The sequence below is a fragment of the Equus asinus genome, chromosome 2 (assembly GCF_041296235.1).
Source record: "Equus asinus isolate D_3611 breed Donkey chromosome 2, EquAss-T2T_v2, whole genome shotgun sequence".
NCBI lineage: Eukaryota > Metazoa > Chordata > Mammalia > Perissodactyla > Equidae > Equus > Equus asinus.
In genome coordinates this window covers 36,483,299-36,509,768 of record NC_091791.1, presented here as the reverse complement: position 1 = coordinate 36,509,768, position 26,470 = coordinate 36,483,299, and the positions used below count along the sequence as shown (strand labels likewise).

The 26,470-nt window shown below is 54.7% G+C and overlaps 2 protein-coding genes across 2 annotated transcripts; both read left to right on the top strand.

The window, feature by feature from the left end:
- The first annotated feature begins 477 nt into the window (after positions 1-477).
- On the top strand, positions 478-10,899 carry CYP26C1 (cytochrome P450 family 26 subfamily C member 1). Its single transcript, XM_070487060.1, has 6 exons — positions 478-1,221; positions 1,730-1,954; positions 2,439-2,714; positions 4,128-4,283; positions 6,180-6,509; positions 8,480-10,899. Exons 1-6 carry the CDS (start codon positions 1,018-1,020, stop codon positions 8,855-8,857), a joined length of 1,569 nt encoding a protein of 522 aa, XP_070343161.1. The 5' UTR covers positions 478-1,017; the 3' UTR covers positions 8,858-10,899.
- Positions 10,900-13,251: 2,352 nt separating this feature from the next.
- On the top strand, positions 13,252-17,600 carry CYP26A1 (cytochrome P450 family 26 subfamily A member 1). The gene is made up of 7 exons (XM_014862954.3): positions 13,252-13,788; positions 13,986-14,210; positions 14,454-14,744; positions 14,832-14,990; positions 15,504-15,638; positions 16,204-16,356; positions 16,638-17,600. Exons 1-7 carry the CDS (start codon positions 13,600-13,602, stop codon positions 16,977-16,979), a joined length of 1,494 nt encoding a protein of 497 aa, XP_014718440.1. The 5' UTR covers positions 13,252-13,599; the 3' UTR covers positions 16,980-17,600.
- Positions 17,601-26,470: the final 8,870 nt, after the last annotated feature.

The window sequence follows — 26,470 nt, the reverse complement described above, 5'->3', positions numbered from 1 at the left end:
CTTTTGAAGGATTTCTGAAGTGGTAAATCAGAGGTTGGGGAGGAGTGTGGGATGTCGGAGAAACTCGACCCTTGCCATCCCTTGTAGGCGCTTGCGATGCCAAGGCAGGCATCGAAGACGGCAATTTCCCCGAAAGAGAAACAGAGCGAAGGGGAGAAACCCCAGCGCTTTAACCTCGGAGTGCCGCGAGGGGCAAGGGCCCCCAGAAGCTCGCGGGTGGGAATCCCAGAGCCCGCGGTAGCTCCGTGCGCTCAGTTCGCCCACCCGCCAAGCTGCGGCGTAGGGCCGGGAAGTTCTGGCGCGAAACCGCAGGCCCCGCCCGAGGATCTACGCGGGGCGCGGCCCCCGGGCGCAGCGGCTGCCACTCCCAGCTCTTCGCCCCGCGGGGAGCGCGCCGCTGCCCACCGCCTCCAATCATGACTCTGCGTGGAGCGCTTTAAATATGCATAGGCGCGTCACGTTGTGCGAGTCGGGATCCGTCCGTAGGGAGGGAGCCAATATCTCTATAAATGTGTCCAGAGTGGGCCGAGAAGGGTTAAAAGACTGCAGGAGAGAGAGAGGTGGGGCGGGGGTCTACAGCCCCGGTGATCGGAGCCCTGGTTGGCAACACCGGTGAGTTGCTCCTCTCATTGCCCTCCCTCGCTGTTTCTATCAAAGGAGTGCTGACCCGGGGAGGAGGTGGGAGGTGCCCGCGGATGCCCGGCGTGAGCGGTCCTGAGGCTGCCAGGACCCCCCGCAAGGGACTGGCATTTTGGCCTGGAAGCCGTCGGACTCCGGGGAAAGTCCTGAGTGCGCCGGCCTAGAGGAAGGCACGTTCCCTAAGGGTGCGTGGTCACTGCCGCCTTCCACCGCCAATCTGCTTTTAGAGCGAAGTCCTTGTCCGAGGTTATAAATCTCGGTTTTGGCCTCCAAGCCCCAGGCCTTTCCTGCCCAGAACAGGTGACTCTGCCCGCTGCCGGCGCCCCAAATCTCGCGCCTCCTGCGCTCCGAGGGACCTGACCCCCCCGCAGCCTCGCCATGTTGCCCTGGGGACTGAGCTGCCTGTCGGTCCTGGGGGCGGCGGGCACCGCTCTCCTGTGCGCCGGCCTGCTGCTCAGCCTGGCCCAGCACCTCTGGACCCTCCGCTGGACGCTGAGCCGGGACCGGGCCTCCGCCCTGCCCCTGCCCAAGGGCTCCATGGGCTGGCCCTTCTTCGGTGAAACGCTGCACTGGTTAGTTCAGGTGAGCAGTCCGTCCGTCCCCGCGCCCCAATGTGGCCCCTTCTTCCCTGGCTCCCACTGACCTCTCCTCGCTCTCAGTGCTCCTAGGGTTACTAGCCAGTCTCTTCCTGGAGCATCCCCTGTCCTTTGCCCAGCAGCTGCCTGGAAGGGACTGTATGTCACTGTAGTTCTCCCCAGGGTAACTTAAACACGTCCCGACACAACGCGGGGGTGAACAGAGGGGTTCTAGGAAGGGGTCTGAGGAGCACGTCACCCTAGTCCTACTAGCATAGAATCAGGACTCGGGGCGCGTCTCAGCGATCAGTCCTTGGGCGCTCCGTCCCCATTCAAATCCTCGGTTTCCTCATCTCCCCAATGGGAACAGGAGCATCTATAATCCCATAGGGTAGTCGCGAGGCCCATTTGAGACTCTCAAGAGTAACGCGCCAGCTGGAGCAGGGAGTTCTTATCTAGCGGCACTTGGGACGTCCAGCGGCCCCAGCCCTCTGCTCCGCCCCGCTCGCCCGCAGGGCTCGCGCTTCCACAGCTCCCGCCGGGAGCGCTACGGGACAGTGTTCAAGACGCACCTGCTGGGCAGGCCGGTGATCCGCGTGAGCGGCGCCGAGAACGTGCGCACGATCCTGCTGGGCGAGCACCGCCTCGTGCGCAGCCAGTGGCCGCAGAGCGCGCACATCCTCCTGGGCTCTCACACACTGCTTGGCGCGGTCGGCGAGCCGCACCGGCAGCGGCGCAAGGTGAGCCAAAACCAAAGAAGCGGCCGTGGGACCCGCGGTTCTCAGGCTTCTGCTGCGGGCCAGGCCGGGGCTAGGTGTTAGGGGTACACAGTGGTCCTGGCCCGGACCCCTGGCTAATGAGTAGGTGGCCTTGGAACAGTCCCTGGCGTTCTCCGGCTTCGGTTTATAAGGCCAGGGCTGGGACTGAAAGGCCCTTTCATCTTCGATCTTCTGTGACTCTGATACCAGAAGCGCCAGAAACTCAAACTTGGAGAGGTGTCAGGTACAACTTCCTGGCGGAGGTGGCAACTGGAGCCTGGATGGATGGGAGGGAGTGTGTACATCAGAGAAGTAAAGGGAATGGCGCGAGCCAAAACCAACACGTTTAGGTCCAGGCCGCCTAGAAGTGAAGGAAGGGACCGAAATTGGCCCTCCGGCTCCTCTGGAATCGCCAGGCAGAGGAGGCCGGACCGCGGCCAGAGCTGACCCCGCGCGCTCCCCGCAGGTCCTGGCACGAGTGTTTAGCCGCGCGGCGCTGGAGCGCTACGTGCCCCGCCTGCAGGGGGCGCTGCGGCGCGAGGTGCGCTCCTGGTGCGCGGCCCGCGGGCCGGTCGCCGTCTACGAGGCCGCGAAAGCCCTCACCTTTCGCATGGCCGCGCGCATCCTGCTGGGGCTACGGCTGGACGAGGCGCAGTGCGCGCAGCTGGCCCACACCTTCGAGCAGTTCGTGGAGAACCTCTTCTCGCTGCCCCTGGACGTGCCTTTCAGCGGCCTGCGCAAGGTACTACCGCCCCAGGCCCAGACCTTCCCCGTGGGGGCTCCCCAGCGTGAGCGGGCCTCCCAGACGAGGACTAGGCTTCCTCGGCGCCCCTCACGCGTCAAACATGCTGCGGGACCAAGGCACTACCCAGGGTGGGGAGGCGGCGTGGTACGGCTGTGGGCGCCGGGCTGGCTTCTGTCCTGACTCGCTGTGTGACCTGGGGCGGGTCACACACCCTCTCTGGGCCGCTCCTGACGGGACGTGCTGCGGCCGCAGTAGCTGCCGGCTTCCCGACTTTGGGTCTCCGTGGCAGGCGGCCGGCCAGTCAGCCCAGCCCCTCCCCAGAGCGGCGCCTCCTCGCCGGGCCTCCATCGCCTCTTTGGAAGCCCGGATGGCTGCAGAAGGGATGGGAGCTCTGGGGCCGCAGACATGCCCCAGGCCCAGCCCGGCGCCAGCCCGTGTTGGAGAGGGGTGGGTGCCAGAGCCCCGCCAGCGGCCTGGGGCCTGCTGGTTTCCGGATCGGAGAACCGCGGCGTCTTCAGACTGCAGAGCGACGGGCTGGCCCAGAGAGCGACTAGGAGGCTTCATCCGCCTTTCCTTTATCTCCCTGCTCTGGGGCTTCTCACTGTGCCAGTGCGCTGGGTTCCAGTCCCCTGAATAAAAATACTAGTTATGTCTAAAGGGGCATGCTATGGGCTGATCGCCTTGCATACATTTTCTGATTTAATCCTCTCAGCCTGTAAAGTTATTACAGTATTCTCAATGCTGAAGAAACTGAAGCTCAGAGAGGTTAAATGACTTACCCAAGATCACACAGCTAGTAGGGGCAGAGGCAGGATTTGAACCCCATCTCCTCTGACTACAAAACCCATGTGCTCAGATGCTTTTGCTGTGCCTGCTCCCTGAACTCTGGAGCAGCACCCCACGCTCTTGCCTACCCCCTTACAGAGGCCGATGCCTAGAACATCCAACAGTGTCCTCTTAAGCCAGAGCTTTTCTGGGTGCATCAAAGTGTCCCTTCCTCTATGCACTGGTGCCCACTGCCCCTGCCTGAGCCTCGTGCAGGGAAAGGGCAATGGGCTGACTCCACCCTGACTGGGCTCTGTGCCAGGCATGGGCCCTGACAGCTGGGTGGCTCCGGGCAATGTCTTGACCCCCTCTGAGCCTCAGCATCCTCCCCTCAGGACAACAGTAACTGTTTGCCTTGCCCCAAAGGGGGCTTGTGATAAGAAAGAATGATGTGTAGGAATGGTGGACACATTCCTGACCATTTATTGAGCCCCTACTGCGTGCCAGGGGTGGAGCCAAGCTGGGAAAGGTTAATGCCAGGATCTTGGCAGAACCAGAGCAGCCCTGGAAGATTCTGGGGTAGGTGCCCAGGCCTGTCCCCCTCAGCCCTCCTGCCCCACCTCTCTTCTCTCCCCGTGCATCTAGGGCATCCGGGCGCGGGACCAGCTGCATCGGCACCTGGAGGAGGCCATTGCAGAGAAGCTTCATGAAGACAGGGCTGCAGAGCCAGGCGACGCCCTGGAAGTGATTATCCACAGCACTAGGGAGCTGGGCCTGGAGCTCTCAGTGCAGGAGCTGAAGGTCGGTGGGGGGAGGATGCTCCTTCTCCCTCCTTTGCCTTCCTAGCAGGTGTCTACACTCGTGCTGCGTCCTGTGTGGCCCCACTTTGAGCCACTGGCACTCCTCAGGAGGAGGGGAAAGAGGAGCCTGGGTTTCAGTCATGGCTCAGTCGCACCTGCTAGCCTGTGGCCTTAGGCCAGTCGCCATCCCTCTCAGTAGGAGTGCTGAAGGCGGGCATCCTAGGCCCGTCCTTCCAGGTTCTGGCCACAAACAGCTCTGCTCCCTCCTCCCCCTTCTCTGTCACTCTTGGCCTTTGCTCTGCTGTCCCCCTGCCTAGGAAGCCCTCTTCACTGGACTCAGTGTCAAACTCCGTGTCCTCCCCTCTTCCTCTCTTCCCATAACCCATGTCGGCACCTCTGCCTGTCCGTTTTGCCACTGCAGGGTCTCCCACAGAATCGGAACTCCTCCCCATGTACGCACAGAGCACACGCAGCAGAGTGAGCAGGGAAGCTTCAGAATGGCCCCCAGGACCTGCTGGAGAACCCAAAAGGGAGTGGAGAGGGCATGGGGCAGGGGTAATTTAGAGATGGGACACCTCAGCCCTCCCGAAAGCAGCTCCCCTCCTTTCTCTGGCCCTCCATTTCCCACTTTCCGCCAGCCATGAAGCGTGGGGCTTGGCCTTAGTGTCTTCTCTGAGAATGGGGCTAAGAATTTCTGTCCTGACTCCTGGGTGGCTGTGAAGTCGGGAAGAGTCAAAGGGGTTAGAAGTAGATGAATGGTGGGCTCATGAGTCCTGGGGGAGCCCGTGGATAGGAGCAGCTCTGGGCTGTGAAGGGGAGCGGTGTGGAAAGGTGTGGGAAGGGGTGGACGGTCCCTTTGCTTTGACAGGGCCGGGGAGGGGGTGACAACGCCCTCCAGGTTCTCAGGAAGAGACCCACTGGCCAGCAGTCTTCAGCTCTGCTCTGGGCATCAGGGGCTGTTGGGGCTCCAAGGGCTCTGTCTTAGTTCCCCATCATGTCCAGAGCAGGCAGTTCGCCTGGGATCACATCATTTAGTCCACAAATATTATGTACTTATTTGGTGTCAGGCTCCGTCCTGGGACTGGGGATGTAAGGTGAGCAAAACACAACCCCTGCCTTCGAGGTGCGGGAGGGGAGGGGTGCACACGGATTCTGTGACCACACAAATCTGTATAAACCCAAACTGTGGGTGCTGCCAGGAAGGAAGACACTGGGAGCTGGGAGGGCAGAGGCAAGCAGTGAGGGCTGGGGCCTGGAGGGTGAAGCCACCAGGCCGCTCCCCTGTCCTCCCTGGGCTGCGCAGGCAGGGAAGAAGCTGAGTCACTCACGGGGACCGAGACTCCACTAGCGGGCGAAGGAAGCCCTGATGGCTGCTGTGGGGCCAGGCTGGGGCTGCCGCCGCAGGTGCCTTCCTCAGCTCCTCCTGAGTCCTCGTCAGGACGCCCGGCTCAGGTGGCAGACAGCACCAGCAGCTGAAGAGCCCCCGGGCCTCCCAAGCCCGACCGCTGGGACTACCAGCTCTAGGGACCCTGCGCACCTGTCGGAGCCTCGGTTTCCAGCCCTGGCAAACGAGGGCAGTAACTGCCTCACAGGGTTGGGGTGAGACTCAGATGCGTTATTACACGTAAAGCACTCAGAGCACACAGAATCCGTTCCTAGCACTATCTCTGGGACCCCTCCCGAGGAAAGTGGAGAGACGCCGGGTTTGCCCGTTGCTATAAGTGGCTTTCCCAAGGGGCAGGCTTGGGCTGCGCGCGGAGCCGCCACAGCAGCACGTCCCGGGTGGCTCTCTGGCCTACGCGCCACGGTGACCATGGGCCCTTCGCGCCTCGGCCGTGGGGCCACGAGGCCAGGGCCCCGCCGCCGGAGACTCAGCGCCGCCCGGGCTGTCTTGCAGGAGTCGGCCGTGGAGCTCCTCTTCGCCGCCTTCTTCACCACGGCCAGCGCCAGCACGTCCCTCGTCCTGCTGCTGCTGCAGCACCAGGCGGCCATCGCCAGGATCCGGCAGGAGCTGGCGGCGCAGGGGCTGGGGCGCGCGTGTGGCTGCGCGCCGGGGGCGGCGGGGGGCGGCGCGGGGCCCCGGCCCGACTGCGGCTGCCAGCCCGACCTCAGCCTCGCGGCGCTGGGCCGTCTGCGCTACGTCGACTGTGTGGTCAAAGAGGTGCTGCGCCTCCTGCCGCCCGTGTCCGGGGGCTACCGCACCGCGCTGCGCACCTTTGAGCTCGACGTAAGTGAGCCGCGCCTACCCCGCCGCCCGCCGCCTCCCCGGTGCCCCGGTTCGCGCGGAGGCCCGGGGATTAGGACGCCGAGGTCTCTTCTTCCCCTCTCAGAGCCTCCGCTTTCCCGACTGCAAAATGGGCTGAGCCCTGTTTCCTTTCCCGGGTCCACGGGAGGGACGCAAAGCCTGGGGAGCCGACCAGGTTAGGGGCCCCGCGCGCTCCAGCTTTTGGCAGCAGTGCGGGTCGGTCAACTCGAATAGAGCCGAGTTTTAGAGTAAAACCATACTTTTCTTCGTGCAGTACCCTCTTAGCCAGTGAGTCTCGGTGGGGTACAAGAGAGCCCCCCACTGTCCCATACCCCACCCTTCTGGCTCCCTCACAAGATCAAGGAACCGATCGTTGTTAGCTTTCTAGGAACCTCGCTAAAGCCGGATTCCAGGGAAACGGGACAATGAAAACGCGGGTTAGAATCTCTTAGGGGTCAGATCAGGCTGGGCAAGAAGGTCAAGGCCTAGGCCTGGCCTCATCTCTGTGAGACCTTGGGCACTTGCCGCCTCCCTCTGGGCCAGTTTACTCTCTGGATGGAAGCTGTCTTGGTCCCTTCCAGCTCTGACACTCCAGATGGGGTCAGGGCTGTGTGGCACAGTGATTGCACCGGAGAGTGGAGCCCCAGCATTGCCAAACTGAGGGTGTTTGCCTGAATGGCTGTTGCTGCAGCCCCCTCTGCCTCCAGCTCAGTCGCTGGGAGACTCCTGGCAGAGAGGGGTACCTCCTTCGCTGACCCTTACTTTAAACAGGAAACGTGGTGGCGCACTGCAAACCAGGGTTCCGGGGCATGGTAGGGACTGGGATTCTGCCCTGGGGGAGCTCCTCATGGAGAGAAAGGGGACCAGGGCCAACAGCTTCATCCTAAACTGTGGCATGAGGAAGAGTGCCGAATGACACCAAAACATTTTAGGGACTGGCATCTCAGCTGCAGGAGTGAAGGGTTAGGATGGGGACAACACACCACAGAGAGGGGACAAAAGTGAGTAGATTAGTGAGGGGTTTAGAAATGTCTTGGATGCTGCATCTTGGAATTCAGACTCCATTCTGCAGGCACTGGGGTGCCCTACAAGCCCTTAGGGAAACAGAGGGAGAGGAGCACAGGTCTGCCATGGTGAGCAGAGGGCAGGCGTCTTAGCCATCCTGCGGTTTACAAATGGGAAGACCAGCGTCTAGAGGGGAGAGAGCTCCTCTGTGGTTCTAAGACCTGTCCACCTGTTAAGAGCCTCTGGAGCCTGTCCAGGCGAGGGAAGCAGCTGATAGGGGGTTGGGAGACACATCAAGAAGAAGAATAGTTGAAATAGAGGTAGGCAGAGGGAACATGAAAGCCGCGTTCCAACGACTTAAGGATGCCCCAGTTTAATTCTCAGGTGCCCCTTCTTAAACGGGGGCTACCAGACCTGAAATGATGGTACAGCTGATGGATGGAGAGGACAGAGAGGCAGTCTGCACTTCAGTGCCAAGAAGAGCTTCATAATGAGCTGACCATAGAGGAATGGGGGTCCCTGTCTTTTGCGTTGTACCTGCCCAGGCAGCTGGTAGGTGCAGGACTAGAATTTAGGTCTCTTGATCTAATGTCACAAGGAAAAAGAAAGACAAATACAAAACATCAAAACATAAATGACAATAGATCAAATTTACTGACCACTAATATATAGACCAGATCCGTTATTCTATCCTCACAACAACGAAATGGGCATTTTTGTTCTCAATTAAGAAACTGAGGCTCAGAGAGGTTATCTAGCCCAAAGACACACAGCTCACCAGAGAAGGAGCTGAGATAGGAACTCAGAGCCGCCTCCTAGCTTCCCGGTTAGACGCGCGTTCCTGCCGGTTTTCGGAAGCCTAGCGGATGCATCCGGGGTGGAGGGGTCGGCTCAGGCCCCGTTTCCAGGTGCCTAGCAGTCAGGCGGGTCTCCTCACCTCCCCGCAGGGCTACCAGATCCCCAAGGGCTGGAGCGTGATGTATAGCATCCGAGACACGCACGAGACGGCCGCGGTGTACCGCAGCCCGCCTGAGGGCTTCGACCCGGAGCGCTTTGGTGCGGCGGGCGAGGATGCGAGGGGCGCCTCCGGCCGCTTCCATTACATCCCGTTCGGAGGCGGTGCGCGCAGCTGCCTCGGCCGGGAGCTGGCGCAGGCAGTGCTCCAACTGCTCGCCGTGGAGCTGGTGCGCACGGCGCGCTGGGAACTGGCCACGCCTGCCTTCCCCGCCATGCAGACCGTGCCCATCGTGCACCCGGTGGACGGGCTGCGGCTGTTTTTCCACCCGCTCGTGCCTTCGGCAGCGCAAGATGGGCTATGCCTCTGACCGGCTGCGCGGCGGGACAGGACTTGGCCAGTGGCAGCGGCGCGTTCGCAGCGCCGCCCATCTGCGCTTCCCCTGTGCCAGATCCGGCCCTCTCTCACTCGTTCAACAAACGGTCACCGAATGAGGCTCTGTGCCAGACTCCGAGGGAGGGGGAGCACGAGCCACTGCCATGGCCAGAGAAGCTCCGCCGGGCCGGTGAAAAGATGCCTCCTGCCCGCTCCGCGCCCTGGGGAAGGAAGGTCATGGGCCAAGCCTCTTAAGCCCTTCCCAGGATCTCGAAGCAGGAATGGAGGGAACAGATCGCCACTAGGAGCTAAGGGGCCTCGCCTTCCCGCGTCAAACTCGGCAGGATGCATGGGACGTGGGGCTCCGGGGAGGACTGCGCCTCATGGACCGTGCCAGAGACTCAGCGCACTTGGCCTGCAACCCGTGCGAGGAAACAGGGACGCCCGGAGCGCATCCCTGGCCTGGCTCTGGGCCATAGGAAGACACACCGAGAAGGTGCCCAGCGGAAGGCCCTCAGGCTGCTGGCGTCCGCTTGGTGCGCTGTGGCCACTCTGCCGGTCTTGGCTGAAACTCAGAACTGTGGGCGCTTCCAGGGCTCTAGATGGCTCAACATCACCGGATTCTGCTGGAGACTTCTTAAAAGAAAAATTCATACTTCAGGAACGCGTTTAATCTTCCCATTTATACAGGGGAGAATAGGCACACCGAGATGTCTCTAAGGCTGGCTTATTTCCATGGGAGGTTGAGACATAATCAGAGAGGTTTGAGATATTTGTACCCCAAACAAGAAGGCCAAGAAATAAAGTTTCCCGGCAGCAGTTCAGCCAGGAGACTAAGGCTTAGCTGGGCAGCTGCTCCCTGGCAGGAAGGCATGGGGTGGAGTGTGGGGGAGACCTGAGAAAGACTCCCCGCCAAGGACCCATCCGAGTATACCCAGAGAGTGGCTGGGCACTGGGGCAGCTGGAGATCCAGGCTGCTGAAACTTCCTTCCTGAGTTATCTTTGTGATAGCTGGTTGCAGAGACGTTCCAGTTTACCTCTTCAGTCTCCTCTATTAGAGGAGAAACTGAGGGGAAACTCACCTGAGGAGCCAGCAATGGGCTCCTGGGCTGCAGTGTTCTCCGCCCCATCACTTACCCTCCTGCTCCAGCCTCTCGGACTATGGCCACCACCTAGGACTCAGCCCTTTCGTCCTTTCACAGTGACCCCTAGGTTGGCTTAAGGACTGTCTCTGGACCTTTCCAACACAGAAATTCCCACCAGTGTTTAAATCAAAGCCAAGAGTCTCCACTGTCATCATTCCCAAGAGACCACTTCAACCTGCCACCCATCTTCAGACATGCGGGGGCAGCTGGACATGACGGTGAGCCAGGGAAGTTGCCGCCCAGGCCCAAGCTGACCCCTTAGTGAACCAGAAGGAAGCTGGTGCCCTCCTGACCTTATGCTTAAGGTGGATCCCAGGGCCAGAAGGAAAGGGGGAAGTGGCAGGCGCAGGCAGGGTCAGGAGCTCAAGAGCACTGTGGGCCCTTCCTAACTAGGCTGACACCGCCATAACCCTCATCTAAGGCAATTCATCATCGGCTGCTGACCGCAGGCCTGGCGCCCGCCAGGCCATGGCCTCCAGAGACACCAGAGCAGGCAGAAGTGGCAGAGCTGGGACCTGCCCTCAGGGCGCTCCTGAGGCTGCAGAGACAACAGCCCCGCCTGAGAAGCTCCACCAGGATGAGTCGGCTTGGGATTGATTCTGATTTGGGGAGAGAAGAGAAATATGGGGAGGGGGTTTGCAGAAGCCCCAACGGTATAGCTGGTTCCGGGAGACCTGGTTTACCTGCTGTGGGATCTGGACCAACTATGAGCCCCAGGAGGAGGGGCGGCTCCAGCTATACTCTAATTTCCCATCCATCCATCATTTTCAGTAATTTCATGGACTATCTGAGCTCCTGTTTTAGTAGCTCCAGGTTCTCTGAGGAAGGAGCAGACGTGGTTCTTGCCCTCCTGGACTCGATATGCTCAGGAAGGAGGTAGACAATGAATAAACCAGCAGACAAAGGAGCAAGAACACAGTCCGATGGTGATAAGTGCTGTAGAGAAAATAAAACAGGCCTGTAGTACAGAGTGCCTGAGGGCTGAACTCAGCAGGGTGGGCGGGTGGGGAGACCTCCCTGAGGAGGTGACAGTTGACTTCGGAAGGAACCAGCCAGTGGGGACCTGGCAGAGGGGTGCCCCAAGCAGAGGAACAGCAGGTATAGAACCCTGGGAGGGGAATGAGGGCTCAAGAGATGGGAAGGAGGGGTTGAAGGGAGAACTGGGAGGAGAGGTGCCTAGCTCACATGACTCCAGTTTGCCTCTGCGGCCTCACTCCCCTCCCCCAGAAAAAAACTACTCCCTCCCCCTCAATTCTTAGGAAAAGTGCGGCTGTTTTGTAAACATCTCGGAAACATTTTGTTTTCCAATGAACCAACCCCCCCCCCCCCCCCCCCCCGCCCCACCCACCACTACCCAAAAAAGCTTGGCAAGGTTTTCAGGTCAAAGTTCTTATTGGGCTGGTAATTTATTGACCCCTCCCCCCTTCAAGATATTCTTTAATGATCTTCCCTCTCCCAGTTAATCCTTTCCTGCCAGACGCCCCTGTGGGGCTAGATGGGCAGATAGGCTAAAACATTTTCCCCCCTGTGGCAATTTCCAAAGCGCAGGCAGGCCCCGCTCATCTTGTGACCCAGCGCGCGCTGAACTTGGCGAGGTGGCCCTGCAGAGTTCACTCGGATGTCACGGTCCGGCCTGCAGGGGTCACAGGCGGGTCAGGCCCGAGGACTGGGAACGGGCCCCAGGTCACGCCCCCGCTCAGCAGCTTTGCTCACCGGCCCCAGGCACTGTCCAGAAAGGGGCGGGCCCGAGATTTCTGAGAATTACCTCCAGCGCGTCTCCTCCCGGTTCCTGCTGGTGTCCAGGTGTTGGCTGGCACCGTTCACAGTCGCCAGATCCTTAGAAGAAATGACAGTGGGAGAGACCCTTCTCTGGAGCCTCTGAGACGCCAAGTAGGGTTATGGGAAACGCTGGCTTTCCGAAACACGCCCTGTGGCGACCTGGGCTGGGAACGTTGCCCGGCCTGTGCGATCCCTACGACTCTGCAGACATTTCCCGATCCTGGGGGCTTTGGGGACCACTGCAGGAGAGCCACGTAATTAACTCTCAAGATCAAAGAGTTTTCTATCTCCAAGGGACGCTTTCCAAGGTGTGCGGCGAGCTCCTGCGAGAGCCCGTGTTCAGTTTTAAACAAACGTCCATCATTCTGTTTTCGTTTTCGGCGCCTTTGGTGCGTTCCGCCCTCCAACCCAGGGAGCCCTGACTGGTTCGAGGCGGCGTGGCTCGGGTGCGCTTCCCGCCGTATTTGAGCTCCAGGCATTGGCTGCAGTAGCAGCTGATGTCGTTGGGCAAAGGCCAGAAGTCCCGCTTCCCAGTATGGATTCCCTCAACACTCCCATTAGCGGCCGGCAGAGGCCTGGGTTTAGGATGGAGCATCCCTTTCACCTGGGTGGGAGCTGAGAGAGCGGAGGGAGGCTCCAGTGTCCCGAGTCCAGGTCACCCTGGTAACGTAGCCTATCGTGCCTGGAACTGGGAAGAGTATTTGCAACCAGAAGCCCCTTTTGGAAACTCACAACTACCCCGAGGTGTACACAGGTGGTGAATGATCGCCTCCATATTAAGCGGTGGAAGCAGGCGCAAGGATGTATGATGCCTTGACCCAGGTCATACAAGCAGAGATGGTGCTGGGACTTGGAGCCCACATTCCCAGGCTTTCCTTCCTCTCTCTCTGTCTCCTTATCCTGCCGGGGCTAAGGACCCTCTTCCCCTCTGCCTAGCTGAGGCTGCAAGCCCCAGGGCCCTCGGAATCCCGCCGGCTGTGGCCTGATCGCAGAGCGCCGGTTGCCGAGCCGCGGATGAATTGCCCCTGCGGTCCCCTACTGGGGCGTCAGACTTGTGCAGGGTTGCACCGGAGTCCTGAGGGACCTGAAGGCCCTCTTGCACCCTTAAGTAGGTGCTTCCAAGACTTCATGAGTGCTGGCCTCCTTGAGGGGGTTGGAGAGCTGGGAGCCCGCAGGTCATGCCTAACTCCCCGCGGCTGTCCCTTGGGTCCTGGCCCTGCGCTTTTCTGCGGGCTCTTCGAAAAAGTCGGGAAGCCTATGCTTTGTTCTGCGTCCTGGATCTATTTCCTGACTTGTGGGACGAAGCAGCTGGACGATCCCTGAACACACTTCCCTCTGCTTCCCCAGCAGGTGGAAGGGAGCCCATGCGGCGCCTGTAAATGGAAAGTCAGCGAACGCAGCTCTGGGCTGGGACCGCCCGTCGGACTCGGCGGAAGGGATTCCAAAGAGACCGCCGGGAAGCCCAGAGCTTGGAGTTCGCGCTCCCTGGAGCCGGGCTCGGCCCCTGGCGCCATCTCGGAGCTCCGCACACCTTGTAGGGGGGAGGCAGGCTGCTCCAAGCCCCGCACCCCAGGAGGCGCGCTCCGAGGGAAGCCGCCACCACGCCGCCTCTGCCTCGGCGCGGAACAAACGGTTAAAGATTTTGGGCAGCGCCTCGCGGGGGGAGGAGCCAGGGGCCCAATCCGCAATTAAAGATGAACTTTGGGTGAACTAATTTGTCTGACCAAGTTAACGTGGGCAGCAACCTGGGCCGCCTATAAAGCGGGCGCTCGGCGGGGTTCGAAGCGCTGGCGGCGGCGGCAGGTGGCGCGCCATGGGGCTCCTGGCACTGCTGGCCAGCGCGCTCTGCACCTTCGTGCTACCGCTGCTGCTCTTCCTGGCCGCGATCAAGCTCTGGGACCTGTACTGCGTGAGCAGCCGCGACCGCAGCTGCGCCCTCCCTTTGCCCCCCGGAACTATGGGCTTCCCCTTCTTTGGGGAAACGTTACAGATGGTGCTACAGGTAAGGGAGCTTGGGGCGGGACAAGACTATTCTCCCCAGCCCGGCTCGGCTCCGGGCTTCCTCTGAAGCCGGGGTAGGCGCCCCCGGGAGGGAGGTGGGGAGGGAGGTGACTACGGCTAGGATCGGGGCTAGCTGGAGGCGCAGCGCTCCCCGGCGCCCCCTCACGCCCGCCTCTCTCCTCCGCTTTCCTCTCGCAGCGAAGGAAATTCCTGCAGATGAAGCGCAGGAAATACGGCTTCATCTACAAGACACATTTGTTCGGGCGGCCCACAGTGCGGGTGATGGGCGCCGACAACGTGCGGCGCATCTTGCTCGGGGAGCACCGGCTGGTGTCGGTCCACTGGCCTGCGTCGGTGCGCACCATCCTGGGCTCCGGTTGCCTTTCTAACCTGCACGACTCCTCGCACAAGCAGCGCAAGAAGGTGAGGGCGGGGGTGCAGGCGCCTGGACAGGGAGGGGGACTCCATTTGCTGGAGGGGTTCAGGCAGATAGATGCTGGGCGAGTTCTAGCTGCATGAGGCGTCGGCTAGGACCCTCTCAAGCCCAGTTTAGCTTTCCTAGCCTGGAAGTGCCTTGGGTCTGGTGGGATTGAGGGTGCCTGGACCCTGGAAGGAAGAGGGACGGATGGGACCCGGTTTTAACCCTATCCCCTCCTCGGGGCTCAGGTGATTATGCGGGCCTTCAGCCGAGAGGCGCTGCAGTGCTACGTGCCGGTGATCGCCGAGGAAGTGGGCAACAGCCTGGAGCAGTGGCTGAGCTGCGGCGAGCGCGGCCTCCTGGTCTACCCCCAGGTGAAGCGCCTCATGTTCCGCATCGCCATGCGCATCTTGCTGGGCTGCGAGCCCCGGCTGGCGAACGGCGGGGACGCGGAGCAGCAACTGGTGGAGGCCTTCGAGGAAATGACCCGCAATCTTTTCTCGTTGCCCATCGACGTGCCCTTTAGTGGGCTGTACCGGGTAAGAGCGGCATGCAGGGTGCGGAGCTAGGTGACCGGGGCACCAGTACCCGGCGTCTGCTTACCGCCTTGCGCTCTCTGCGCTCAGGGCATGAAGGCGCGGAACCTCATCCACGCGCGCATCGAGGAGAACATTCGCGCCAAGATCTGCCGGCTGCGGGCGGCGGAGGCGGGCGAGGGCTGCAAAGATGCCCTGCAGCTTTTGATCGAGCACTCGTGGGAGAGGGGAGAGAGGCTGGACATGCAGGTGAGTGGCAGCTTCAGGAGAGGCACTGTGGAGTTTGTATCCCCTGGCTTTGCAAGCGCGGTTCCTGGGGTCCCCAAAGCGCCCTTCTCGGGCGCAGCTTCCCAGAGTGGGTAGCTCGCCCAGACCCCAGCGATGGGACCCCGAAGTTGAAATACCAGATCCGGAGAGCTGTGGAAGAGGCTGCGGCGGAGCAGGGAGAGTCCCCGGCCCTTCTAGGTTTTAAAGGGAAAGGTGGAATTTGCACAATGTAAATAAAGAATCTTGGGCGATTTAAGTACAACCAAGGCTTTAACTCAAAGAATTCCTGGTAGAGAGGGATCTTATTGGCCTTCCTGCTCTAGCTGAACTCAAGAGACCTTGCATTTTGTTTAAAAATGTTGCTTTCCTTGACTTTCTGTCAGCAAACTTTTAGCCCTTCTCGTCTTCCCTCCAGAACTCTCAGTTCGGTTCTGAGTAACCACCCTGGAAAACTGCATGCAGATTTGTAAAATCATCCTCTTATTCCACTCTCAGGCACTAAAGCAATCTTCAACTGAACTCCTTTTCGGAGGACACGAAACCACAGCCAGTGCAGCCACTTCTCTGATCACTTACCTGGGGCTCTACCCGCATGTTCTCCAGAAAGTTCGAGAAGAACTGAAGAGTAAGGTAGGAGGGCTCTGAAGGTTTCTTGGTAGCTTAAGAAACTCATCTGCTCCCTGGCTAACTTCCAAATGAGTAAGTGTGCTGCCTTTGCTGAATAGTTTGAAAGTGTAGAACCAAGGGGTGGGTGTGCCAGTGGAGAAAAAGAATTAGCCTGGTGAATAAAAAGGAGGGAATCTTGAGCTGTCATCCCACTCCACAGGGTTTGACCTTGTACTCCTACCCCTTCTCCAGTTTTTGATGAACCATGGAGATTTTCAGATAGGTTCCACTCTCTTGGATTTGTGCATTGGAGGGCATGAATGGGGACTCTTAGGTGGTGGTGGTGATGGGAAGGAGGAGATTGGGGGTTCTAAGGGGTGAGCAGCATTCACTTAGAATTGTAAATAGACAGTGGATTTGCGCCAAGGGGTGGAGGCAAATGGTCACTAGCTACTCCCTGTTCCCCCCTCACACTCTCCCATCATGGGGCCTTTGGGTTTAGCCGCCACTTAAGCCCTGTTTATGTCTGCTGGGCTGATTTTATTGGAGCACAAAATGACCGTTCACCTCTGTGTGACTGTTTTGATAGGGTTTACTTTGCAAGAGCAATCAAGACAACAAGTTGGACATGGAAATTTTGGAACAGCTTAAATACACTGGGTGTGTTATTAAAGAGACCCTTAGACTGAATCCCCCAGTTCCAGGAGGGTTTCGAGTTGCCCTGAAGACTTTTGAATTAAATGTAAGTTAAAATTCTCCCCTCCCCTTCTGTTGTGGTTTTGAATCTCCTCTCGCTTCCCTGTGCGTTGGCTTAAATTTCTTATGCTTTGATGATATTGTCCTGCCCCATGTGCACACGTTTCACAACCTGAATGTCTGTCTGTCTGTCTCTTTCCACAACCCCCCCCCCACCCCCCACTTTCTTTCAACTCATAACTCCTTCAGGGATATCGGTGATAGCTTTTTGTTGTCAAAAGTTACATTCCAGTCTGTCAGCCCTCGGGACTTCACAATCTTTCACAGGGGTACCAGATTCCCAAGGGCTGGAATGTTATCTACAGTATCTGTGATACTCACGATGTGGCAGATGTCTTCACCAACAAGGAGGAGTTTAATCCTGACCGATTTATGCTGCCTCACCCGGAGGATGCTTCCAGGTTCAGCTTCATTCCATTTGGAGGAGGCCTTAGGAGCTGTGTAGGGAAAGAGTTCGCAAAAATTCTTCTCAAAATATTTACAGTGGAGCTAGCCAGGCATTGTGACTGGCGGCTTCTAAATGGACCTCCTACCATGAAAACGAGTCCCACCGTGTACCCTGTGGACGATCTCCCGGCCAGGTTCACGCGTTTCCAGGGAGAAATCTGATGGGCGGGAGTGCCCAGACCTCAGACTTATTTGAAGTGTACACATGAGTTTTTACATAGTGTCGTGTTGATTTTATTATATTTAATTGCAAAAATGTATATTATAATATTTATGTGTCTGCTACAGGACCACAATCTTTAAATATTAAAATAATGAATTTGGACAGTTGCCAAATAAAGTAAAATTTGAAGGTGCTTCTCTTGCATTTAAGATTCCTGTGGGGGAAAGCTCATCGGTTTTGTATTTGTATATTTAACCAGATTTCTAAATGTCTACATGCATGGTTTTGTCATCAGTGCATATCTATTTCCTGTGAGGACAAAACTTGAGCTGTTTTTTCTCTTAACACTTATTAGAAAATATGCATTATATGTGTATGTGTGTGTGAGTTACTCCAAAGGTAACTTTGTAAATTTTTCTATGGTGATTTAGGTTCCCTATTTGGAAAAAATCTATCCAAGTTAATTTTAGATCTTTTTGGTTTTGTTTGCTTTACTTTTAGAGAAAGATGAATTTGAAAAGGTAGCACTTTGAGAACTATCGTATTCTAATATAACACCTCTAGTCCTACACCTTATTATGTTTAATAAACATAATAAATTCGTGTTGTTACATAGTGCCAGAACTGTTTTCTGAAGTTAAAGCATTAGGTAATTCAAAGCCACTCTCTCTGATTATGAACAATTATTGACTAGAATGAGACCAAAAGCCCCTCGTCGGTTTCCTTTACTCAGAAGTTGCAGATGAAGACAGTGTTGGAAAAGGCCAGTCTCTGGTTTAGATAAGCTAGTCCAGGTTTTCTTTATTGAAAATAAGGCGGGAGGAGTAGATTTAGCAAACTGACAGATAAAGTTTTTATCTATGCCAGGCAATAGGGTGTGAGCCTGACATGACTGATAAAATGGCCCAGTCATGACCCTGTGAACCTTGGCTAACCTCCGGGAGAACGCGGTTTTGTCACATTTCTGACCCTGGCATAGCCATGTTCTGAACTGAAGGCCAGACTCTCAATCCAGAAAGGTTAGCCCCAGTGACGTGCTTATGCAAGCACATTTTCAGTTTTGAAATGGCACAATCTGCTTACTGAACCTCATGGCTTGTAGGTTTTGGACTTTAAAATTTTCATTACAATTTTAGAATTTGGCACTGCTGCAGCAACTAGGTGGCCTAAATAGGTGTCTGAAAAGGGTTCTGTCTACAATTAGAGTTGCATGTTCTACCTGACTTTAGTTTTTTAGGGGGAACTTGGATTATACGTATTGTTGGAATCCTTTGATTTTTAAGGGGTGTTTACGTAATAACATATAATGCCTTATAATAACCTTATAATGCCTTTTTTAAAAAACGAGAACTCACAGGCTTATTTAGTTTTAGACAAAGCTTTAGCGTACTGTGGTATGCAAAGATGACCCCTCCACCCATAACTTTCTCCCCGGATCATTCCTGCTAGGAGCACATTAGCCTGGGGACATCATTTCAGATAATTTATACAAGGCCATTTCTTAAGGGTTTCAATACTCTTCATTTTGCCAGAGGACAGTTAGCGTTTCAAAACACTGTCTTTGGCGACTCCGTGACCTCGTGTCTCTGTGAGCATAGGGCAGAAAGAAATTTGAACCATTTTAGCAAACAATTCAATTTTTAAGATACACCTTTATTTTTTATCTGGAGAGCAGTGTTTCTGGCTTGCATTTCCTGGGGCTATATTTAGCCCAATTATACTCATTGATTACAGAGTAGCGCAGAATTTACCTTGAAAAATACTTTCGTTAAAGACGCAAGCTCTGATAACGCACTTAGTGCTGAGTGAAGGCAGTTCAGAAGAGCTGAGGCAGAATCATGTCTGCCGGCTGCTGTTCAATGGGCCTGGGTCACGACTACCTGGGCAAGATGTTTTTGCTCGGGCATCTCTGGGTCTGTCCATGCATCACCCAGTGGAGAAGTGTTTCGGGAGGCCACTGTTCTAGTTTTAGACTCGGCTGGAGTTGAGGAAGGAGGGGAGCCCGCTGGGAGAAATGACTCTCTGGGGCTTCCAGGGGCACGGCACAGTGATAGAAGGGCGCTGTGCTCTCCAGGGCCTTGGGTGGACCTGCCACGCTGGCCAAGTTGGTGCCCTCTGCTTCCCCTTCCACACATGTCCTTGGCGCTGGCCACCTCCCATCCCATCTTCTCTTCAGTCAGGGGTGGGGTGCCACCGGTGACAGACTATTGTCAGGACTGGCGTGCAAGAGCTTCCAGCTGGGTCTAGAATGCGTGAGCATTCAGAGGGATTGTAGCCTTCACCCAGCTCAGCCCTGAGAGGCCCAGAGATGGCCTGTGATTTGCCTGGGGCCACCCAGGGAGTGGCAGAACCAGGGAAGGGCCCTGCTGCTGTTTTTTCCTTTTCTCTCTCTCTTTTTTTTTATCAGCTAATAACACCTGCCTGATTTCTCTCCAAATTTTCACTGCCAGACAACTAGATCCAGGGTTCTCTACCTCCTAACTTCCCTTTATATCCCCTGCCACCACTCCCCTGCCCTGTGACAATCCTGATCAATTCTCTTGCAGGCCACCAGAGGCAACTGGTGAAATGGGAGCAGTGGCAGGAAGTGGCTGCTCCCCCAAGCTCCTCCTCTCCCACGTTTCAGGGTGCTTTTCGCACCATGCCACCCCCCAGAGGTCCACAAGGGGGCGGGCTTCTCCCTTCTATGCCAAGCTCAGGGCCCAGGGGTTTTCCCCACCAGTGTTGGTGAAATCCAGTGTCCACAGGCTCTGACCCGGGGTCTGCTTTTACCCCAGACAATGGGAGGCTCTGGACCACCCAGGGCGTAGCAAGTACTCAACCTCAGGCCTCGTCACGGCTGGCTGCCTGGCTCCTCTGGAAGGGTCACCCTAGGCTGGGTTGATCTGGATCATCATTCAGTTCCTAAAGTAGCCAACATCCCGCTGTGGCCCTAGAGGTCTGCTGGCTTGCGTTTCCAGCACTGGCCACATACTGCCCACGATCTGACCTAGGTTGCTCTCCCAATCCCTGGAAGATGGCTGTCAGTTTTGGGGTACGGAAGGAGCATGTTTTTTGAAGGGCATGAGCATACTAGTCAGTGTTCAAATGACCTTAACCAGGTCCAGGAGCCAGCTGACAAGAGCACTGTAGCAGTGCTCGAGGAAACGGGGATGTTTGAAGAGGTCGTGGTGGCCCCGCCTTCACATAGCTAAAGGGCCATTGCAGAAAATGCAGGTTCAGACCTGTTCTGAAGGACAGAGCACGCTTTTAGGAGGGTAAGTGAAAAGGAAGGAGACGTTAGCCCCATATAAGGGAAACAGTTGAGATAACTAGAGCCCTCTGGTGATGACACAGTCTACCTTGTGAGAGAGCAAGCTCCCCGTCAATGGAGGCATCCAAATGGGAGCTGGATAACTAAGCTGCCGTAAGGGTTCTGACATGGAGATGGAAGTTGGGTTAAATGACCCCCAAGTTCCCTTGCAAAAATAAGGAGTCGTGATTCTCTGCGATTTGATGCTGTCTTAATTCAGCTCCTCAGATACCTGCTTTACTCTGAGATGCAGATTATCTCTGATCCAGGGAGACAGGACATCCCCACAGCCTCTTCCAGAAGCATTCAGCAGTCCTTGGTGATTATTCTGCCAAATCTCCGAGCCAGACGTGGAAGTGGGAGCCCAGGAGGCCTGACATGTGACCTCCCAGAGATAATGAGTCCCCTGTGGATTGCTGGGAACCTCTCTCCTGCCCTGTGACCTGGTGCTGCCAGCTCCAGTTCCTGTGTGGGCTCCAGCACCCCCTAGGCCTCTCCCAGCTGTGCCATGCTGACAGTCCACTTGACTTGGCTTCTGGGGTAAGACCCTGCCACTTTCTCTAGTGTCCCCTGGCCTCCACGATGGCATGCATTGACCTTGAACTCTGCCCAACTGTCCTTTCTCTCTGCCTCCTGAAAAGCTACTAGAAGGCACGAAAGCTACTAGAAGGTGTCTCATCATTCAAATCTTGTAAATTTAGCCCTTTCTCACACACCTCCCTGCCCTCCCCAGAACACATGCACACATAGTAGGTGTTCTCTGGGAGAGAAGGCTTCTTGGAGCCAATTGACGCCGTTCACCTTATGTCTCTCCAGCTTCACAGTACCATTGTTTATCTTTGAAAAGTGAAACTTTCATCCTTGGAAAATCTCAGCAGCCGCAAGCTTACACGGCTGTGGTTTAACAGCATGTCACATTCCTGAAACCGATGCTCCATGCGTATTTGGCCAAACAAGCTTTCCTTCGTTTGAAGTAGAGTCCACTTGAGTTAGAACCCTAGGCCAGGGTGGAAACTTAGCCCTGGATTACGTGGTGGGTTTTCTGGGTGAGAGTTATCATGTTGCAACAGTCCTAACCGTGTATCCGCTGCACAGAAGCCTACCCACACTGTGCAACTTCTCACCACTGCCAAACCTCTCCCCGGTCCATCGAGGGGTTGGAAATCGACTCACTCACTTCTCCCCAGAGATGCTTCAAGATTTTTATCTGAAGCCACTAATGGGTTCACTTCACTCAAATACATTGTGAAAAGAGGACCACGTGCTTTGCTTATAATAGATATTTGACAAAACGCATTGATTGGTTCATTAAGTACGGTCATACCGTCCAAGGTAACAGTGATTTACTTAATGATGGAGGAGGGGACTTGGTATTCTGAAACGGAAAGTCCAGTTCCTTTAATGTCAATTAGTCAGAGATTTTTAGAGCTGGACACATCATCCAAGGCTCTCAGTTTATAGCTGAGAAATCGGAGGCTCAAAGAAATTTAAGGTTACAACAGAGAATTAGGACTGGCAGTCCAGTGTCCAATACATTGTAAGACTAGCCCTCAATTAAAAAAACCAATGTTGTTTATTTATAGACGTGTCAGGAAAAAGGGGCAGGTAAGTGGATAATTTGAAACCAAACTGCTTCCAGGTTCTTGCTCCTCCCTGTGCCTCAAGAGCGCCTGGGCTCTCAGACGGGCCATGCACTTGGAGTTATGTGGCCACTAAGGGTTTGACAGGAAGCCTGGCAGAAGGTACAGACTGCTGGCGTCTCTGGTGGGGCTGGGGGCTGGGTCTGCCCATTGGTAGAGCTGGACCCTCAGACGTTTTGAGCCCCTACTGCTGAACAGCAGAAAATAGTTTCCATTATGTTACATTGTGTTCCACCACCCTCCCCAAATATATTGCAGTCCTAACCCTCAGTACATCAGAATGTGGCCTTATTTGGGAATAGGGTCTTTACAGAAGTCATCAGGTTAAAATGAGGTCCTAGGGTAGGCCCTAATCCAATGTGACTGGAATCCTTGTGAAAAGAGGGCATTTGGACACAGAGGCAGACACGCACAGAGGGAAGATGATATGTAGGCTCACGTGGAAAACACTGTGTGAAGACGGAGCCTGAGGTCATGTATCCACAAGCCAAGCAATGCTGAAGGTTGCCAGCAAACCGCCAGGACCTGGGAAGAGTCAAGGAAGGGTTCCCCTACAGGTCTCAGGGGGAACCGATTTCAGACCGCCAGCCCCCAGAACCGTGAGACAATCAAGTTCCATTGTTCTAGGCTGCCCAGCTCGTGGTACTTTTTTACGGCAGCTCTGGGAAACTAGTACAGTTCTCAAAGGCAAGAAACTGTATCTGTGGGCAACAGTGGTCCCCAAACTTTAGCACGCATCAGAATCCCCTGGAGGGCCTGTTGAAATACAGATGACTGGGCTCCATCCCAGAGCTTCTGGCTCCGACCCAAGAATTTGCATTTCTAGCAACTTCCCAGATGATGCTGACGCTGCTGGTCCTGGGACCACACTTGGAGGACCACCCGTGAAAAGGTTTCTGATCTCTAAGGCAAGGATCACAGACTCAGGAGGCCAGTAGGTAATGTTAACAAGGGACGTGTGCCAGGGAAAGAGACAGCTGAGACGGGGGTGTGCTGATGCAGGGCGTACCATCCTTTCTCGAGGGGCAGGTCCTGCTCAGCCCCAGCCGATCCTTCACCTGTGGGAATGAAGCGCTTCCAATTTTTCAGAAGGTACTGGAAAACCAGATTTTCATGGGAATATTCTGTTTTTAGATGTTGATAACTAATTCACATTTTTAAAAAAATTGTGCAGGCAAAAGAAAACTTGTTTGGGGCCCTGGCGGCTGCCAGTTTGCAACTTCTTGGGTCTTTGATCATTGGGGAGTTTTCAGAGGGCTTGATCGAGATGGCTTAGCTGAGTTGTTCCATAGCAGAGTCTCTCATAAGGTTGCAGTTAAGATGGTGGCTGGGGCTGTGTCATCTGAAGGCTCAACTGAAGCTGGAGGACACACTTCCAAGATGGCTCCCTCCTTTGGCTGTTGGCAGGAGGCCTCAGTACCTTGCTATATGAATCTCTCCATAAGACTCTTTGGGTGTTCTCAAAACATGGCAACTGCCTTCCCCCAGAGCAAGTGATAAAAAAAAAGCAGTAAGACAGAAACCTCAATATCTTTTATCACCTGGCCTTAGAAGTCACACTCCATCATTTCCACCATATCCTATTGATTATACAGGTTAGCCCTATCTATTGTAGGAGAGAGCCACATGAGGATGTGAACACCAGGAGGTGAGAATCATTGGTGGCCATCTTGGAGGCTCAGTTTTTGAGTGGGTGAGTCGACTCTTTTCCTGCCTTCTCTTTAAAGCGTTTTTTGTCTCTTTTCTGGGCAGTTCTTGATTTCTAACATTTTCGTTGTGACCCATCACCTATGGACACTTAACAGCTGCCATCAGAAAAAGTCTATTACAGAATTTCTCAACTGACGGACGGAGTCTAAGGGGTCCTCTGGGCCAAGGTTGCAAGTTGGAGACTCTTGAGTGGAGCCTGAGAGAGTGGGCGTTTCAGCTCTTCTGTTTGCCAGAGTCTCCAACCAGCCCACTTCATCCATACGTATTATTTTGCAGACTTCTGAGTTATCTGACCCTGATCTAAGCCAACTGGCCTGGTTTCCCGGGTCTCAGAACTCAGTGCAAAAACGGAGAGAGTCCTGGGAAAACTCAGATGGTGGTCATCCTAATCAAGCACATTATTTGACAAATGAGGAAAATTCAGTTCAGATAGCAGATGTGAATTGATTAGATTCTCCCAACTCAAAGTGTGGTCCATGGACCAGCAGCAGCTGCATCACCTGGTAGCTTGTAGAGATGCAACAGCTCAGGCCCACCCAGACCCGTTGAATCAATCTGCAGTTTAACAGGAGTCCTAGGTGAATCTTAGGCACACTGTGGTTTGAGACTCTCTGCATAGGAGCAAAACCTGAACTTGGGACCCCTGAGGATTCAGATTTGCTGCCCACGTGGGTAAAATAGACCTAACAATGACCCACTTCTGCTGTGGTAATCTGACCTTGACGTACACATCTTATTTTTCCTTCCTGCCTCACCCAACTCCTGAAAATGAAAGGCATCTAAAATTTCATTGTTGGAAGGAACCTAAACGTCCCAGCTCTCACCTGAGTTTGAGTAGTGGTTTTCATAAAACGCTTCTCACATTTGAAATTTCTGCGCCGCCCCCCCCCGCCCCCAAACAAAATGCCATAAACACAGATCAGGGAACACTGCTGGGCATTTAGGTTATTTCCAGTTTCTGATACTGCAACCAACGTGCAGTCCGTATGCTTGTATGTGCAGCCTTATGTACAAACTAGTGCTTTATTTCTGTAGGATAGATTCCTGAAAGTCAGGTCGCTGGGTCAATGAGAATATGCATTTAAAATTGTAATGGATATCCAAAAAAGTGCCTGTCCAACGAGGAGTGTCAGAAAAAATAGCAGTGCATTTATGTTACGGAAAACTATGGAGCCATAATAGAGTGAGTGCCATAGACATCCATTGACGTGGAGGGATGGCTATGACATGCTGTTCAGTAGGAAGAACAAGTTGCAGAGGGACTTAGATTCTTGGCAAGGAGAATTGAGGAGGATATGTGCAAAGAAATTTCTGAATATATTTAGGGATACTCCTTCTGGTTATAAAGAACATGTGTTGATTTTGTAATTACAAATTTTAGAAGAGGGAAAAAGTGGAGGTGCCACCCTTGCCACCTCCATCCTTTCCTCTCTCTGCTTTCAGAAACGATGTCCCGGTTGCCATTTGTGAGCATCTGACTGGCTGAGCCCAGCAGTGGCTGCCGATTGTGGGAAGAGGGAATGTCTGACCTCCTTTTGTCTAAGGGACCTTGCCACCCACCTATCTGGGGATGTCCCCCAAATAGGAGATGTATTGTAAACAACTTGGCCCCTAATCAACTAAAGTGGAAAATTTTACAGCTCTACCTTTTTGAAAACCTCCGTGTGGTTGGGGAAGCAGTCCTGAGTTAATTAACCTTATTTTTGTCGCGTGCAAGGGAAGATAACAGCCAAAATTCACTGAGCATTCACTACATGTGCTAAGTGTTTTACGTCATCTCATTTCGTTCTCACAACATTTCCATGATGTGGGAACCGTTTTTAATGCCCCTTTTACAAATGGAACCACTGAGGCAGAGAATGGTTGCTTAACTTGCCCAGAGTCACACAGCTAGTAAGAAGTGGAGTCGGGATTTGAACCCAGACTGCCTGAGTAAAAGGTTCTGGTCATTACATTATGCTGCCTTCAGGTTTATAGTCCTTGGAACCGGCACTGAATTTATCTGGCATAAGGATTCCTGTTGTCACTGAGCTCTTAGTATATGACAGCACTGTCCTAATTGCTTATCATGAGTTAATTTAATCGTCACAACCACCCCAGATGAGACAACAGAAACTCAGAGGGATCAGCAACCCCTCCAGGGTCCCTCAGCTGGAAAGAGGCTCAGTCAGGGTTCCAGCCCAGGGGGTCTGTCCCCAGAGCCCCCACACTCAACTTGACCCTCCAGAGTCATCTGTGCCTTTTACTTATCAACATGCCAATGTGCTTTTTCTTCCATATTGATCTGAAATCAGTTCTGTTGGGGGATATAGAAATTTGGGCAATTGTCAGGATAATTCAGCTGAAGTTGCGGGTTTTATTTCAATTTTCCATTTCATTTTGACACAGAGGATCTCGCCCTAAGCTGATGTCAGCTAAAATAATTTAAATTAAATTTGAACTCTGTCATTGGTGGGGATTTATTGGGAAGAAGTCTGAAGAGACAAAGGAGGTGTGTGTGTGTATGACTGTGCAGTTCTCAATTTCCGTCATTAATGAGATGGTGGGAAAGAACAAAAGAGGGAGAGAGATCGATAGCATTTTCTTGTTAAATCGCTGCACATATAAAGATATGGCTCTTTTGCGGGGATTTATTCAAAGGAGGATTTTATTGCTAGAGGAAATGTGTTTTTCTAAGTGAAAATACAGTTTATCCTCAATTTGAATTGCAAATCCTTCCAAAAGCAGAGTGGGAAGGAAGGATAATGCCTAACGGGAATGAGTTCTTTCTACTTTGTTTTATAAAAACTTCCTGAGACAAGCTTTAAAAAATCGTAATTATTTTTAAAAATTCAGGTATCCTCCTGAT

Coding starts and splice junctions, on each gene's coding strand:
- CYP26C1 (XM_070487060.1), top strand. CDS start 1,018: ATGTTGCCCTGGGGACTGAGCTGCCTGTCGGTCCTGGGGGCGGCGGGC. Junction 1,222..1,729: donor CGCTGCACTGGTTAGTTCAG/GTGAGCAGTCCG, acceptor GCTCGCCCGCAG/GGCTCGCGCTTCCACAGCTC. Junction 2,715..4,127: donor CTTTCAGCGGCCTGCGCAAG/GTACTACCGCCC, acceptor CCGTGCATCTAG/GGCATCCGGGCGCGGGACCA.
- CYP26A1 (XM_014862954.3), top strand. CDS start 13,600: ATGGGGCTCCTGGCACTGCTGGCCAGCGCGCTCTGCACCTTCGTGCTA. Junction 13,789..13,985: donor CGTTACAGATGGTGCTACAG/GTAAGGGAGCTT, acceptor TTCCTCTCGCAG/CGAAGGAAATTCCTGCAGAT. Junction 14,211..14,453: donor CGCACAAGCAGCGCAAGAAG/GTGAGGGCGGGG, acceptor CTCGGGGCTCAG/GTGATTATGCGGGCCTTCAG.